Source organism: Plectropomus leopardus, chromosome 21, assembly GCF_026936395.1.
Source record: "Plectropomus leopardus strain MGB_pleo_1.0 chromosome 21, ASM2693639v1, whole genome shotgun sequence".
In the NCBI taxonomy this organism is placed as follows: domain Eukaryota; kingdom Metazoa; phylum Chordata; class Actinopteri; order Perciformes; family Serranidae; genus Plectropomus; species Plectropomus leopardus.
This window is the reverse complement of record NC_142196.1, coordinates 25,698,496-25,714,936: the sequence shown is the minus strand read 5'-3', so window position 1 is coordinate 25,714,936 and position 16,441 is coordinate 25,698,496. Positions and strand designations below refer to the sequence as shown.

At 32.9% G+C, this 16,441-nt stretch overlaps 3 protein-coding genes across 4 annotated transcripts in view; 1 reads left to right on the top strand and 2 right to left on the bottom strand.

Annotated features, from left to right (window-relative positions):
- Positions 1 to 5,461, bottom strand: part of LOC121960963 (E3 ubiquitin-protein ligase RNF31-like) — a 32,022-nt gene extending 26,561 nt beyond the window's left edge. The window contains exons 1-8 of one of the 2 annotated variants that reach the window (XM_088072201.1): positions 5,266 to 5,461; positions 3,665 to 3,870; positions 2,551 to 2,697; positions 2,138 to 2,293; positions 1,978 to 2,034; positions 1,039 to 1,168; positions 528 to 680; positions 281 to 431 (exon numbers count right to left, since the gene is read on the bottom strand). In XM_088072201.1, coding sequence (XP_087928327.1) covers positions 281 to 431; positions 528 to 680; positions 1,039 to 1,168; positions 1,978 to 2,034; positions 2,138 to 2,293; positions 2,551 to 2,697; positions 3,665 to 3,868 — 998 coding nt within the window. In that variant the 5' untranslated portion in view covers positions 3,869 to 3,870; positions 5,266 to 5,461. The remainder of the gene's footprint in view (positions 1 to 280; positions 432 to 527; positions 681 to 1,038; positions 1,169 to 1,977; positions 2,035 to 2,137; positions 2,294 to 2,550; positions 2,698 to 3,664; positions 3,871 to 5,265) is intronic. The other variant, XM_088072202.1, reaches the window with a different exon arrangement.
- A 1,043-nt stretch (positions 5,462 to 6,504) lies between these two features.
- Positions 6,505 to 11,953, top strand: psme2 (proteasome activator subunit 2). Its single transcript, XM_088072072.1, has 11 exons — positions 6,505 to 6,719; positions 7,609 to 7,641; positions 7,754 to 7,816; positions 7,900 to 7,986; positions 9,339 to 9,381; positions 9,524 to 9,621; positions 10,379 to 10,447; positions 10,535 to 10,602; positions 10,735 to 10,789; positions 11,517 to 11,603; positions 11,685 to 11,953. Exons 1-11 carry the CDS (start codon positions 6,675 to 6,677, stop codon positions 11,763 to 11,765), a joined length of 729 nt encoding a protein of 242 aa, XP_087928198.1. The 5' UTR covers positions 6,505 to 6,674; the 3' UTR covers positions 11,766 to 11,953.
- lsm5 (LSM5 homolog, U6 small nuclear RNA and mRNA degradation associated) lies at positions 11,942 to 15,720 on the bottom strand. Its single transcript, XM_042510313.2, has 5 exons — positions 15,571 to 15,720; positions 13,725 to 13,820; positions 13,568 to 13,595; positions 13,409 to 13,481; positions 11,942 to 12,203 (listed from the first exon to the last, which is right to left on the bottom strand). Exons 1-5 carry the CDS (start codon positions 15,614 to 15,616, stop codon positions 12,171 to 12,173), a joined length of 276 nt encoding a protein of 91 aa, XP_042366247.2. The 5' UTR covers positions 15,617 to 15,720; the 3' UTR covers positions 11,942 to 12,170.
- Positions 15,721 to 16,441: the final 721 nt, after the last annotated feature.

Sequence of the window (16,441 nt, the reverse complement as noted above, 5' to 3'; positions counted from 1 at the left end):
TTTTTCCATCGGCTGCTGGTCAATAACCCTCTGAAATTTATTCTTTATATTGAGTTGTGTTTTTTTTTTTAGATTCCCACAATTTTGGAAGATTTTAATTATTTTTAGGAGAACTCTGGATGTTGTTTATGAATGCAAATGCTAAGTATCGACTTTGGCAGAGCAGGAAAAATGGAGGGTGAACAAATCAAAACTTCTTGGTTTTTGATAATTAGACCAAACAGCTGCCAAACCAAGAAAAAAAACCTATCAGTGACTTTAATTTCCCTTTTCTCCTCACCTGGATGTTTTGGCTGGTGTGATAATAGTTCTTGTATGTCCTTTGCGGTCAGGGTGAGAATGGAAAAGCTTGTCGCAGTTATCACACAGCCTCTGGACGCAGGTGGAGCACTGAGCGTGCACAGCAGAGACCCCACAGATGGTGCAGGTCTCTACAGGAGCAAACACAATGACAAAATAAAAGTTAAAAAACACAAACAACAACAAAAACAATGTTGTATTCATGTTTAAATTGTAATGTGGCATACCCTGTTTGGTTTTCTGCATTTTGTCTCTCTTGTGATTGGTTCTGGTGGGGTGGCGGTGAAAGAGGTCATCGCATGCATCGCAGAAAGCTTGATTCTCACAAGACGGGCAAACCAGAGACGAAGCAGCGCCACACAAATTACACTCACTCACTGCTGGAGAACCCGGAGAGAAACAGAGAAGAAAGATGGTGAGTATTTTTAGGCTCTAAGGTACAACATGGTGAACATGTTTTTTTCTTTATGTTCATTCAATTGTTATTTTTAAATAAAAAATACAACACTGGCATCAAAGGACACAGATTTTGATATGCAGTGATTCATAATAAAAATAAAATAAAAATACATATATCGAAAAATCATTGTCACAAATAATGTTTTGGTTGACTTTTTTTTTTTTTTACAATTTCCCCCCTTTTTTACTTCTTACAAATGTTTTATTAAGTGTAAACTTCTTTTCTAACGACATTTGCAATTATAGATTAAATCTACATATTTGCCAACAACAGCTCACCTGCCGATGGTTTCAGAGGTTGCTCTCTGGGGTTCAGAGCCGGTTTGGGTGGAAGAGACAGAACCTGGGGTTTGTTCGCCGGCTGCTCCTCTCCGGGCAGAATAACCACGGCATCGCTCACCAGCTGATCCTGAAGAAACAAACAGCACATTAAACATAAACAAATTAATGTGCAGCAGACAGAAAAAATATAAATTAGAAATTAGAAATTGCAGTGAAACAATAAAATTTGCTTTAAGTGTCAGTAGGTTTAACATTGACTTTTTGTAGCTTTTCCAGTGCCCATTTTAAGGAAATCTTTTTATTTATTTATATATATATATATATATAGTCAAGTATTATTTATTTACTTAATTTTATCCTATGTGTTTTCAAATCAGGTCACCTTTGCAGAAAATTCACATTCATGATAATAAAAACAAATAATAATATCACTTAGCTTAAGCTTTCCTTTAATTTTCAGAAAAATACAGTTTGAATGACTTTTGTTACATATTGTTTTAAGAGCTGTGAATGAATGTGGTATGGGCATATTTGTTTAACTTTAAGTAATTTCTGTTACTGTCTTCAAAACTATATGAAGGAAAAAATTGTGAATATAAAAGACAGACATAAAAGACATAAAAGTACCATTTGAAGTGTACAATACCCAATTTTACAAAGAGGGGCAGTAGTTGATATAAATATCAAAATATTAACATCTACAGGGTTCCAACATATTTTCAGGAATATAATTTAGAAAACGTTTGTGATGGTAAACTAAAATTAGAAAATACGGTGATTTTGAAATTAAATTACTTTTTCAAGTTTCCCACTGTGGGAACTCTGTATCAAAATGCTGCAGCAGATTACAAATCTACTGCTGCTCACTAAAAGTAGTAAAATATTGTAACAGCGCTGACACAGATACGAGGAAGCACTGGAGACGTTTGTACAGACCTCCTGGATGATGAATGGGATGATGTCTTTGAAGTGTTCTGGGTGACGGTGGGTGCCCTAAGCGAACAAAGGTATAAGACGTGAAACATGGTGAATTTTTTTACACAAAAACAGCTGATATTTAAGGTATTTATATGGCTGCTTACAAACATATACAAACCTTAATGAGCATGTCCACCTCCGAGCGTAACGTCATGACCTCCAGCGTCACTGCGGCAACTTCCGCAGTGTCTGGTTCAGTGACGTCGTCGGGGAAACTGAGGCCGTCTATCTGCTGATTGGTGTAACCGTACAGATACAAAACTCTGCGGCCTCCCTAAAAAAAACATGATTAAAATCAAAAAGTTGACTGACCTTCACCTGAAAAAATATGCAGTTATTTATATGTAAAATATGTTAAGACATAGACCATCCTATTTCTTAAATGTCCATGTCAATAACAGACTTCTGTAGTGAGCCTTGCATTGTCGGAGCACGCTGATGGCAAAAAGTTGACCCCATGATGTACTTTGAATGACCCATTATTTATGGAATAAAAAAGAAATGCATAAAGAAATGTATTATTATACTCACCTTCACGGCGTCCACCGTGGTTCTGAAGACGGGGTTGTTGTGCTTGACGCTCCTCCAGTATCTCGGCCTGGCGGGACTGGTCAGGTTACAGCCGTACTTTTCCAGGATACTCAAGGCCTTGACCAGTCTACTCAAAGAATCCAGAACCTGAAGTAAAGACAAAATTATTTGTATGAGTTAGTAATGCCATTAAAATTGCTTCATCAACCTACTGCACCATGAAACTGAGCCTTTGTTTGTTTTCAATGAGACAATGTGAATGCAGCCGATCCAAATTTGCAGGCAGATTTTTTGTGTTTATTTATGTTTCCAAATTCCATTATTTTAATTGATGTGAGTGCTTTTATCTTTTTAAAGTGCACATTTTTTCTCCAACATAACAACAAATCCGTCCCTGGAAAAAAATCATTTGTCTTAAAAGAAAAGGTTAAAAAGAAATAACACCAAAAGCAGACTTAATACTCTGTATTAAAGAAGATTCGTTATTTGATCAGCTGTGTAATATGTAAGAGCTTCATTTCAGTTCACCTGAATAAAATAGAGTTAGAATATTACATTAATGTAATAAGTTAATTATATTAAATTCGGTGGCACCTGGCAAAAATAAAAATAAGAAATAAAGGCAAAAACACACACAAAAAAACAAAGACAAAAAATCTGAAAAACACACCAAGAATAAAATAAAATAAAATACAATTCCAAATCAATCAGTCTTTTTTTTAAAAAATGTGTAAAATATTGATACTGTTTTTATTAAGTCATTTTCAATTATTTGCATTATCTCATGTTTACACAGCTGATTACTGAGGCTCTGTGTTGCTATGCATTTGTATTTTTGAGTTTTCATGCCCCTTGGTGGTCACATATCAGAAACACGTCTTATCTGAACAAGATGAAGTGATTTAAGCCTGTTTTCTGTTTATCATTAAAGCATACTGACTACCCCCAAAATCAATTTGCTAATTTTTGAGCCATTTCTTGTTAAAGTGCACATTTATTTATTTTGTAGTTTTTGGGGAAAAAAATCAAGCCAATCTCCACAGGTTTCAAGGGGTTAATGTTCTTATGTTCATGGTGCGTCAGAAAAAATATCTATCTGAGCAGAAAACTTCACCTCCTGTCTGTTGCGGCAGGCCGTGTTCTCCCTCAGCATGGCCTCCGCACCGAGGTGGCGGTACTTTTCTGACAGAGGCAGCGGGAGGCCGGCCATGGTCTGCACCTCCGCCTTAACATCCTGGGCTGAACCTGAGGAGGACAGGAGGGACTGAGATCTCCTCCGGACCTCGTCCATCTGGACAGACGCAGGGCTGGTGCTCATCGCTGTCAGAGCAGAGAGATGATACAAAAAGTTCACAAAAGCACGCACATCCAGAAACAAAAAACTCGATGCTGGACAAGACATTGTACAAGAGAAGAAAGAAAAAAACAAAATCTGCACACTGTCATGATTATACTCCCATAAATATTTAATTCAATTACCACAGAGGTGACGGTTCCTGCATGCTCCCTGGCATTAATTCATATTAAGACATAAACATATAAAAACAACAACTTAACACAATATGGATAAAACATGGATGACAGGAAGAATAGAAAAAAAGGAACATGAAATTGCAAAAATGCGTATATACCCTTATGCACACATAAATATAGCCACACTGTGCAGTATGATATAGTACAAACAGCCAAATAATGTGAATTTGCACTCATTACAGATAGAAAGAACTAATGTAAAGTACCTAGAGTCAATCAGAACAACTTAAATATCATATAAGAAAAATTAGTTGACGTGTAAAATGACATTTTCTGTACTGTATAATTAACTGTATTTCCAGGGGCGGGGGAAAAACGTGATACACTGACGACAAGTATCTGGTTTTACAAATTAAACCTTTGGCAGCAATAAAATAAATTGCTTTTCTTAAATGCACTAGATTCAGATTGCTGGGATAAAAATTATTAAAGGTAGACGAATGGACTCAAAACTTTATCTTCTTATTACGTAAAACAGATGTTGACAGAGTTTTTCTTTGAGGACATAATTACCAGTTGAAGAAAGGTAATAAATCTCAATATATCTTATTGTTTAAATTTGCAGTAACATGATAATATTGCATAGTAAGAATGAAAAATAAGTAAATCAAAATTAAATAGAGTGAATAAATAGGTGGGAAACAGAAAAAAAGAGGAATAACTAAATAAATAAAAACGATAAAATCACATGAGGTAGAATATAAATAGAGAGGCAAACAAAAAAAATACATCTGTAGACAAGAGATCAAAACTAGTAACTATTTACACTACAGTGTGCCAGGGTTTGTTTTCTGTTATTATCATTATTATTTTAAAGTACTATGATAATAATAAAAAATTATCTGCAAATGCAAACTATTTGCTTTAATAACAGGTTGTCAGTAAAGCTAAATGTTATTTTGAGATAAAGCGCCCTCAACTATTTCAGTTTTATTTCACCATATGACGCCAGTTGGAAAGTCCGTGCTAATCATAGTTTCACTCTCATGAACGTCACAGCAGTTAACAACTAAATATGAAATAATAAACACAAAAACTACGCTTTTAGTGACGTTTCTTCACCATAAAACGTAAATAAACCGGTTTTAGCCGTTAGTTTTAAAGTGTAAGCTAGCAAACAAACACAGACAACAACCTCTGCTGCTAGAAACCGAAACTTTTAGTTACTAAGAACTAACATACCTGCTCAGCAACCGTCGGCACGAGCCTCGACGGTTATTCGGTGCTTCGGTGTGAAAGTCGAAAGTATTTTATGTTTCTGTTAACAGAAATAAAGAGATTTTAACCACATTTTAAGTGTTTCGTTTGCTGCTCGCTCTGGTTTGTGTTGTCTCGGAAGCTAACAGAGCTAAGCTAGCTTCAAACTGCGGAACTTCCGCTTCTACTTCCGGTAACCATTATATTTTTCCAAAATAAAAGCAGGATTTCCACAAGTGGGCAGAATTTTAATACTCTTAAATAAGAAAACAAAAAAGCAAAAAAGAGACTCTGACACTAAAGTTAGGAAAAACTCCTTCTTTGCAGGAGTCAGAGACTAATTGAAAACCACAAGTATAAAATCATAATCATAATAAGCATAATATATTATAAAGTAATAGTTATTATTATTGTTGTTGTTGTTGTTTTTTAGTATTTATAATAACAATTATGATAATTGCAAAAGGGCTATTAATTACAACACTATTATTGACAACAACAATGTTTTAAATAATAATAATAATAATAATAATAATAATTATTATTATTATTATTATTATTATTGTCATATTTATTGTAATTTTATTATTCACAAAAATAACAAGAATGAAAAATGCAACAACGATAATACTAAAAAACTAATAATAACAATAGTAATATAATAATAATATGAAATACATAGAATAATGATAATAATAGTACATATTGTTGTTTTTATTATTATTACTATTAGTAGTAGTACCAGTATTAATAGTATTGTTGTTATTATTTTAATTACTGTTATTATTATTTTTATTGTTGTTGTTTTTAGTATTCATAATAACAATAATAATTGCAACGATGATATTAATAACACTTTTATTGACAACAATATTAATAATAGCAATTATTATTATTATTATTATTATTATTATTACTGTCATTTTGATTATTCGCAATAATAACAATGATGAAAGCGACAATGATAATACAAAAATTAATAACAACACTAATATAATAATAATATATATGACATATAATAATAATGGATATAATAGTAATTGCGGATTTTTATTATATATTATTATTAGTAGTAGTAGTAGAAGTAGTAGTACTTTTTGTTATGAATTACTCATTTTAATTATTATTATTGTCTTTAATTCTGAGCTCTCAGACTAAAGTTTTAAGGCTCTAACTTTACGCCTCCTTCTTTCAGGGGAGGAGTGAGACAGTGGGAGGCGCAAACTGCATCATCCGACATTAATTCGAAAGCAAACTTGATATGAGGAAATAAAAAAAAAATCGCCTTCGTGAGCCATATTGTCCTCTGCTGCACCTGTACAAATCTGACTTCACCTGAAAGCCTGCACGGACTTTTTAAAAATCTGTCCTGAACTTGAAAAATCTGCGCAGTCATGTCGACATCAACCCTGAGAATAAGCGCAGAGAGCGCGAGGAAGGTGAGTTTATTTCGTCTTCGTGCAAAAGTACCGCGAGCTGCATGTGATATATCCACGAGCCGAAAAACTCTGAGCGGCCGGTAATTTAATGCAGATAGTTTCTAACTTATTGAACACTAACATGTTTTAAAACGGTCAGTTTGTAGTCGGTGAAGCGGCGGAAAGTCCCCGTCTGAGAGGAAAACGAAAGTAAATCCAAAAGGCTTTTGTAACATGAGTCAGCAGCTTTAAAACTTAAACAAACAGGCTTGATTTCTTTTTTAAAAATATGGGGAACAGGCAGTGAGCAACTTTGAAAGAAATGTCCCAGAAATTCGCAAGAAATTGGTAAAACAAAACAAAGAAAACATCATAAGATCAGCAAAATAAATTAATAAATAAAAATTATAAATAAAAAATATAAATAAATAAATAGATATAAATAAAAATATTTATAATAAATAAGAAAGTTAAAAAAAAAAGACAGGACCTGCACTGCTTAAAATGATAATAATTTCATAAAAAATAATTTCAATTTTATTATTTTCTAAATCTACGTATTTCTTGCAATTTGTGGAACATTTCTAACAAAGTTGCTCAATGTCTTATTCCCCATATTTGACCCACAAATTAGCAAGACATTGGTGAAAAAAAGTACAGGAAATAACCTGAAAATTAGCACAAAAACCCCAATAAAGTTTTTAAAAAATCAATTATATAATTATGATAACACCAAATATAGTTTTCTATAAAAAATTTCCCTAGCTGACAAAAAAATAATTTTCGTTGTTTAAAGAAATTTTGCTCAGCTTAAAGGTTTAAATATTTGTAAAAGGTGTCTGAATGCAGCACAAAATTAATTTTGTGAAGCTTTCAAAGGGTTAAAATATATGTTTTCTATTTCCTACAGGTGGAAAACTTCCAACAGTCTTTGCATCAAGGGGTTTGTTGAGCCAAATATTTATTCGCTATTTATTATTTTTATTATTATTATTAGGTTTAATAGCACTTTTATTCAAATATGCATGTTTTTTAGTGTATTTCATGTTTTTCAGGCAGAGAATCTGTTCACAAACGTCATCCCGCTGAAGATCGTACAGCTGGACGCGCTACTCAAGGTCAGAACGTTCGGTATTTTAACGCACAGTGTCTCACCTGTGGTTTATGTCTCTATGTCTTCATGCTGTCTGTGTTTTTTTAGGATGAAGCGTTCAATATCAAAGACGTGTCCTCACTCAGAGCTCCCCTGGAAATCCCCATACCAGACCCTCCCGCTCCAGAGGACGAGGTGAGACTACACGCATCCAACAACATCTCTTTGTGGTCTTTTGTTGTCTCTTTGTAGTAGTTTTATGTCTCTTTGTTGTAGTTTTGTGTCTCCTTGAGGTATTTTTTTTGTCTTATTTGAGTCTTAATAGTCATTTTGTATTTCTTCATGGTCTTTTTGTGTCCCTTTGTAGTAGTTTTATGTCTCTTTGTGGTCTTTTTGTGTCCCTTTGTAGTAGTTTTATGTCTTTGTGGTCTTTTTGTGTCTCTTTGTAGTAGTTTTATGTCTCTTTGTGGTCATTTTGTGTCTTTAAGGTCATTTTGTGTCTCTTTTTGGTTATTTTGTCTCCATATTTGTATATTTTGTATCTCTTTGTGGTCTTTTTGGGCCACTTTTTGGTCATTTTGTCCGTTTTTTGTCATGTCCCTTGTGTGTCCCTTTTTTGTTTGTTTTGCGTCTCTTTGTACATTTTCTACGTCTTTGTGTTTATTGTGTCTCTTTTTGTTGTTGTTCCTTTGCATGTCTTTATGGTCTTTTTGTGTCTCTTTGTGGTAATTTTACGTCTCTTTGTAGTCATTGTGTTTCTCCTTGTGGTCATTTTTTGTCTGTTTTGAGTCTGTTAATAGTCATTCTGTATTTCTTTGTGGTTATTTTGCATCTCTTCATAGTCATTTTGTGTCTCTTTGGTTATTCTGTCTTTTTATTTGTACATCTTGCATCTCTTTGTGGTCTTTTGTGTCTCTTTTTGGTTACGTTACATAGTGTTTTTTTTTTGTTTTTGTTGTTATTTTCTCTCTTTGTAGTCATTTTAGAGAGATCGCATGCATCCCACAATCTCACAAAACCCCTTTTTAAAACCTTTTTAAAATTAATACTGATTTTATTTACACATTTGTACATGCCTTGTAGCTTTTACAGTCTGGTTTGTGACATTTGCACGAACAAACCTGCTGCATTAAGCTCTTCATAAACACACGTAGCTGGAAGGTGTGACATTTATATTAAAAGTGGCGGTTAATCCAAACGAGCTGAACCGGTTCTGCAGCTGCGGTTCGGCCTATAGCTTTTGGGTGCGCCTCTGCCATTGTGCAATGAACACATATTTAGGATTTCGTGGAGCGAGGTTGTTTGAGGTACTTATCCATAGTCAGTTTAGTACAGTTGATGCCAGTTTGGAGAAGCAGACTGACGCAGAATCTGGTCCATGTACTGCTGCATTTAAACATATTTAAGCCACCTAAAATAATTAAAATCACTTACAGAGAAGAAATCATTTAAATAGTATTGTAACGTTGCAAATATGTTCAATGTCTGCCTTTGTGTTGTGATGACGAACTAAAATATTGATTGATTATGTAAAATTGATCTCACAGGAAATGGAGACAGATGATGGAGATGAAAAGAAAAAGAAGAAAGGTAAAATTATTTTTGTGTGTTTTACATAATAACGAGAGTCCACAGTTGGGTCAATAGGAAAAACATCTGTCCAAAATAAGATCCCTGAAAGGAGTGACTTTACCTCCATATGATGAAAAACGCCTCGTTATTTCTCCTACAGCTCCAAAATGTGGCTTCATCAAGGGGAACGAGAAGATTATGAGTCTTTTGGAGAAAGTGAAACCAGAGATTGTCGCCATAAGGGAGACGATGATCACTGTAAGTCAATCACTGAGACAGTTTCTTCTCGAAAACATCAAATTAATTGCACTAAAATGATAAAAAGCTTTTTTGTTGTTTTGCGTGTCTTTGTAGCTACACATTTTTTTTCTGTCTGGGATAATTATGTGTCTCCTGGAGGAAATTTTGTCTTTTGTTTTGTCTGGTAATTTCGTACCTTTTTGTTATTAATTTGTGTCTCTCTGTCGTTCCTTTGCATCTCTTTGTGATCCTTTTGTTTCTCTTTGTGGTAGTTTTGCATGTTTTTATGTCTCGTTAAGGTTATTTTGTATCTTTTTTTGGTAGTTTTGTATCCTTTGTAGTCATTTTGTGTCTCCTTGAGGTAATTTTGTGTCTTTTTTGATTGTTTTGTGTCTTTTCGTGTCGTTTTGTGTCTTCTTGGGTCATTTTTTGGTCTGTTTTTGGCCAATTTGTGTCCTTTTGTCCACTGTGCAGATGAACACTGAGCTGGTTAAAGTTTTTAAAACACTGAATTTAATTGGCATGAAAAGGGCTGACATGTTAAACGTTTTGTGTCTTTTTGATGTAATTTTGTCTCTGTTTTTTTTGTTGCCCCTTATTGTATTAATTTTCTGTCTCTTTGCAGTTCTTTTGCATCTTTTTGTGGCTGTTTTGCATCTCTTGGAATTATTTTGTACCTTTTTTGTTTTTTTGTGTCTCTTTGTGGTTATTTTGTCCCTTATTTTTGTTATTCTGTGTCTGTTTTGGCGTTTTGATTTAACATCTTCCTCTGTAGGTCTCCTGCTGGATTCAGCACCTCATCCCCAAAATAGAAGATGGAAATGATTTCGGAGTCGCCATCCAGGTACATTTTTTTCCAGCTCAACTTGTTCAACTTGTTGGTCCGAACTTTGTTTTAATGAATTATTAATTATGTTGTTTTTCACCACAGGAAAAAGTTTTGGAGAGGATCACTGCAGTTAGGACCAAAATTGACAGTTTTCAGACCAACATCAACAAGTACGCTGGATAGAAATATCCCTAAATTATTTCTTGTTTTGCAGCATTTTAGTCTATTAGGAAAGCACGATTTTAGACCCAGATTTACGAGTACATGTCCCGTGTTATATAACCATTTGTTGAATTACGCAGGTACTTTACGGAAAGAGGAGACGCTGTTGCAAAAGCCTCCAAAGAGACTCATGTGGTGAGTCTTTACATGTTCCTCTCTTAAAGGACAAGTCTGGAGAATTTTCTACATTTTTATGTCAACAAATGTCACGAAAATAACCAGAATCACCAATGACCCGATCTGTCTAATCAGCATTATACTATATAATAATATCTCCATATTAGTGTCTCCAGTGTCTGATTTATGTTATTTCTCTGTGCCATAATTTAAGTACGTCCTAAATATTTCTAAAAAAAAAGTAAAAAAAAAAAGGTTGACATGTTCTCTCATTGGTGACCAGACTCTTTGAGGAAAGGTTAACTCAGGGTATGCATTTAATTTAACTATAGCTTTCCTTTTAGGGGATGTATGGTATTTTCCCTTTCATTCATTATTGATTAAATTTAAATGTATTTATATATATTTGAACTTATATTTTTAGGGACTATTTCCAACTCTTTGAATCTCTTATTTTTTTAAATTAATTTTACATTTATTTTATAATACCTATTTAGATTTTTTGTTGCTTTTACAAAGTGTTTTATATATTTTATTTATACTTAATATTATTTAATTATTAATTTTACATTTTTTATTTTTACTTTGATTTTTTTTGTGCCACATTTTTTTTTTATTTGAATTTTTTTATTACTATTTCCACCTTTTTTATTTTTAGCATTATTTATTTCTTTTTCACATTTCTTTTTTATCTTTATATTATATTTTTATAATAACGTATATTTTTTACGTTCTCTTCCTTCAGATGGACTACCGCTCGCTGGTGCACGACAAGGACGAGGCCGTCTACTCGGAGATCAGAGTGATCGTTCTCGATATTCGCGGCTTCTACGTGAGTCAAAATTAGATAAATATTTACCACCATATTTCCACGGAAGAAGATAATTAAAACTTTTTTTTCTTCTTACCGTAGGCCGAACTTTTCGACATCTTCACCAAGAACATGGAAAAGCTGACCAACCCGAAAGGAGAGGAGAAACCGTCCATGTACTGAGAGGAGACGGCGGATTTATCACGTTCAATATCAATCTTCATTTTCGGATTATTGTCAGAAATATCTGCATCAGGGGTTTGTCACTGAGGTTGTATGACAATTTAGTTTTTCTTTTTTACAGACACTTGCACTAAATTTAAGTTGTACAACTACGAGTTAAAAAAAAGAAATAAAAGTTTTTCAAATTGTGTGATTCACATTTATTTTTAAAAAAAAAAAAAAAAATGCTCATGTGACTCATACGCTTCTGATTTAACCTTTTTTACAACAAATACTCAATTAGGAATCTTACAAAAATATTTTCCTCCCTCGAGATCGAGAAGGAATAATCCGAAATCAAAAATACAAACAAAACAAAAAGCATAAATCGAAACACAAAACCGAGTCGGCCTTCGGTGATGATTCTCAGACTTCAGGGCCTTCTCCTCCGGGGATCAGCTGCGAAAATAAATACATACAACATAAAATATACCTTTAAGGCGCTTTAGAGGGTATACTGGCAGAAATGGAATATAATAAGTATATTTTCTTTAGAGTAAAATATACAATAAAAATATACAATAACATGTATCTACATATGGAGCAGGTCCTCGCCGTGTTGCACCTGTGTCGTCGGTACGCTCTTCCTCATTCGGTAAATATGTCCGCGGCAGTTTCTCTCTTTGTTTATATATTTCTACCCTCAACTCAAATACTATCGAGATAATGAAATATCGCCCAGCCCGACTTTGTACGTTTGGATCAGAAATTACCAAAACAGAAGGAAAAGCACCAGCGCCCCGACTGTGACTTTATTTTTTTTATTTTAACCTGTAAAAAACCTGAAGAAATTCAAACCGAATGTTTCACCTGGTTGAAATGTGGAAATTGCTGGTAGATGAAAATAAATCCCCCAAAAACTTACACACAGTTCATTAAAGCCTTTAAAAACCTGAGCAAAATGGTTTGAGTTCTTCCAAAAAATAACACAGCATTGGTATGTGTGTGTGTGTATATATATATATGTATATATGTATATATATATTTCAACTGTCGAGTATGCACCTTGCTTATACTATTTTGCACCTTGTTTTTTGATATATTTTTTTAAATATTTCTTTTTTTTTTAACCGTTGATATTGTTCTTTTGCCACTTATCCTGTGCACTCCTGGCTGCTGTAACAATGCAAATTTCCTCCACTGTGGGACTAATTAAGGATTATCGTATCTTATCCTACCTTATGGCCCAAAAATTTGCAAGAAAGTACAAAAAAAACAAAAGAAAGAAAATTAAGTGGAAAGTTGGAAAAAAAAGAAAATGGCCTGGAATAGATGCTAAAATTTAAAATAGTATACATACATATATATATATCTTAAATAATATTTATCTCTTGGAAAATAAATAAATAAATAAATAAATCTCAGCTTTTTCTAAAACTAATTTTCCGGCAATTTGCTTGTAACGTTTTACTAATTTTTTGCAATTTATGGGATTTTTCTTACCAAGTTGCTCACTGCCTTTAAATCAATCTTTTCGGAAGAAATCAGACTAAAGTGCTCAGTTTTAAAATGATAAACAGGTTGTGAAAAGCGTCTAAGTGAAGCCGGGATTAATTAATTAACCCCGGGATTTTAAGTATTTTAACGGGATTTTACGAACACACCATGGTGATGTTGTTGCCGTTGAGGAGGATCTGGTCCAGTTTGGTTATTCTTCGTCCTTCTGGTGTGATTTCACTGAAACACAAATATATATTAATTACTTTATTCAGCAGGTGCCTCAAAAATGTCCGAACTTAATGCTGAAATTAATCTGTACTCACAATTCTGTGACATCTTCCAGGACCATGTCTAAAACACTGAGTCAAGGACGAAAACTGCGACAATATTCAGAGAAAACAGTGAAATCATGCAGTTTTTTAACATGTTTTTAAGCTATTTTTATCATTTTTTAATAGGGTGGTAATCTGGAAAGGATACTGACAAAGTCGTCGAAACCCAGCAGGGTGCCGACGATCTCTTTGTCTGTTTTCATGACGATGTGAATTCGGGAGCCGATACATTTGTCCACAAGCTCTAAAAAGGCCAAAGGTGAAAAAAAAAAAAACAAAAACATTTGAAACCATTTCATTATTTTATAGTTTTTTCTGCACAATTCTCAGTTTCTTTCTTTGCACACTTTTGTAGGCGACACCGTTTGTATTAGAGCTAAATATTAGTTGATCCAAAGAAACTATTATTTTTAATAATAAATATATTTTAATAAATATTAATTATTTTTAAAAAAATAAATATTAATTTCAGTAATATTTTCAGCAGGAATATTTTCTAAAATGTGAAGATTTGATGTCTCGGTGGTGGTCGTCTTTAGGCTGCCAGTCGGACGAACCGGGACATTTATTAATTTGGCTCTTACAAAATAAAATGAGCATTTTGCACAAATTCATGGACAAAATGATTTAAGTGATTTTCAATTACAGATTATTCCATAATGAAAATAATTATTAACTGATAATTGTGTAATAATCTACTTAGCATTTATTATGTTGAAAATAAAAAATCTTTTTTATAAATATAAAAACATTGTGACATCATGACAAAAACATTTCAAGGCTTTAAAAAAAAGAAAAAAGAATGAATAATTGATATTTATGATTATTGCAGAGTGATGTCGGTCAAAAATAGCTCAATGAAGGCAGAAAATCATATTAATGTATAATATTTTTCATAGTATGATCTTGAAAAGTGCATTTTGTTTGCAGAGCGATATGAGTGTGAATATTTCACAGTACACACACACACACACACACACACATAGATAAAAGTCAATGTTGCTGCTAATAATTGACATATCCGAGGCTGTGATAATGAATAAAACTACTTAGCATGTTTAATATTGAAAATAATTAAATTGTTCTGTTTTGTTTTTTTCACCTGAAAATATAGAGGCGTCATGACAAAAACCTGGTATTTAAAGGGTTAAGATTAAAATTTAAAAAAAGAAAAGAATATTTGATATTTATGATTAGGACAGATGCTGGTTAAAAAAAAGTTCAATGAAAGTAGAAAATCATATTAATGTATAATAATTTGTATATCCTGATTTTAAAAAGCGCATTTTGTGTGCAGAGCAGTGTGACACAGCTCAAAAAATATATAAAAATCAAAGTTGCTGCTAATATTTGACATTTCCCAGGCTGTGATAGTAAAAAAAAAAAAGTACTTAACGTGTATATGTTGAAAATAGTGGGTTTTTTTTCATTTTTGTGACAAAAACCTGGCATTTAATGGGTTAAAATTCTGAAAATGAATAAATATTTGATATGTATAATTGGGATGGTGGTTTAAAAAATAAACTCAATCAAAGTAGAAAATAATATTAATGTATAATTTTTTTCAAAGCGTTTTCAGGTATTATTATTATTATTTTAATTATTATTATTATTATTATTATTATTATTATTATTATTATTATATGTATTGTTATTATTCATGTTATATTATTGTTTTGAGCGCAGAGCGATATGAGTGTGTATAATAAAGTGGACTCTACGGAGTAGTCAAATTAAACAGTTTGTGATTTAAGAAAACAAAATAAACAGTTTAAATGTATTAATAATAATTTAAAAGCTAAAATAAAGAGTCATGCGTTGGAACACGATGCTAACGCTAACTAGCTAACGAAACATCCCAAATATCTGAACTCTCCGCCTTTTTACTCCAACTTCTTCACTCACACATTAAATACGAACTTATAAATGTTTTTAAAAAGCATAAAACAGACAGAAAATAGACAGAAAACAGACATTTTTCAGGGTTTACAGACCGAGCGGGAGCAGCTGAGACGGGTTTGTTGCTGGAGTCGCCGCCATGTTCGTTCAATGAGCGGCAGGCAGAAGCAATCGATACGAGAGCGCCGCGAACTGCAATTCACTCTCTGTCCACACGGCGGCGCTGTTTGCTCTCAACAATTCATGACGTCATTACACGACTGCAACAAAGATGAGAGAGGCGAGGTCAAGATAAATCACCCCGCGTTTTATGCGGTTCGGCTGGTCCGGCTGGCGAATGTAAATTGGTAATTAAATTTTAATTAAATGTCGTACAAGCGCATTCTGTGTCACGTTATTTATGTATTTATGAATTTATTTAATAATTAGGAAATTCGGTCTTTGCTGACAATTTTTCGAGTGGAATTGAGTTGATTTGATTTATTTAGCACATATTAAAAACGACAAAAAATATAAAATTGTTTTTAAAATGATGATAATAATAATTATTTATATGAGTGATGTCGATCCAGGTATATACATATATATAGACACACACATTGAAAAAAAACTGATGTCGATGCTGGTATTTACACACACACACACACACACACACACACACACACATATATATAAGTGTGTGTGTGTGTGTGTGTGTGTTTCTGTGTGTTTCTGTGTGTGTGTGTGTGTGTGTGTAAATACCAGCATCGACATCAGTTTTTTTGTGCATTCAGATGCCTTTCACACACAAGATTGAGATCTTTCAAAAAAAAAAAAACAAAACTCAAGTTGCATCTTGGCAACAAATATAAATACATAAATAGATAAATAAATAAATAATAATAATAATACATAATAACTTGGGAAGAAATGAAACTACGAAATTGCAAAACAAGATAAATGTAAAAGGTGGATTATTAGATGTGG

What these genes read in the sequence shown, in the direction of transcription:
- psme2 (XM_088072072.1), top strand. Translation starts at nt 6,675, where the DNA reads ATGTCGACATCAACCCTGAGAATAAGCGCAGAGAGCGCGAGGAAG. An exon ending in TAAGGGAGACGATGATCACT is followed by an intron (nt 9,622 to 10,378) that starts GTAAGTCAATCA and finishes CTTCCTCTGTAG; the next exon opens with GTCTCCTGCTGGATTCAGCA. An exon ending in TCGATATTCGCGGCTTCTAC is followed by an intron (nt 11,604 to 11,684) that starts GTGAGTCAAAAT and finishes TTCTTACCGTAG; the next exon opens with GCCGAACTTTTCGACATCTT.
- lsm5 (XM_042510313.2), bottom strand. Translation starts at nt 15,616, where the DNA reads ATGGCGGCGACTCCAGCAACAAACCCGTCTCAGCTGCTCCCGCTCG. An exon ending in GTCTCAGCTGCTCCCGCTCG is followed by an intron (nt 13,821 to 15,570) that starts GTCTGTAAACCC and finishes TGGCCTTTTTAG; the next exon opens with AGCTTGTGGACAAATGTATC. An exon ending in GGGTTTCGACGACTTTGTCA is followed by an intron (nt 13,596 to 13,724) that starts GTATCCTTTCCA and finishes TCAGTGTTTTAG; the next exon opens with ACATGGTCCTGGAAGATGTC.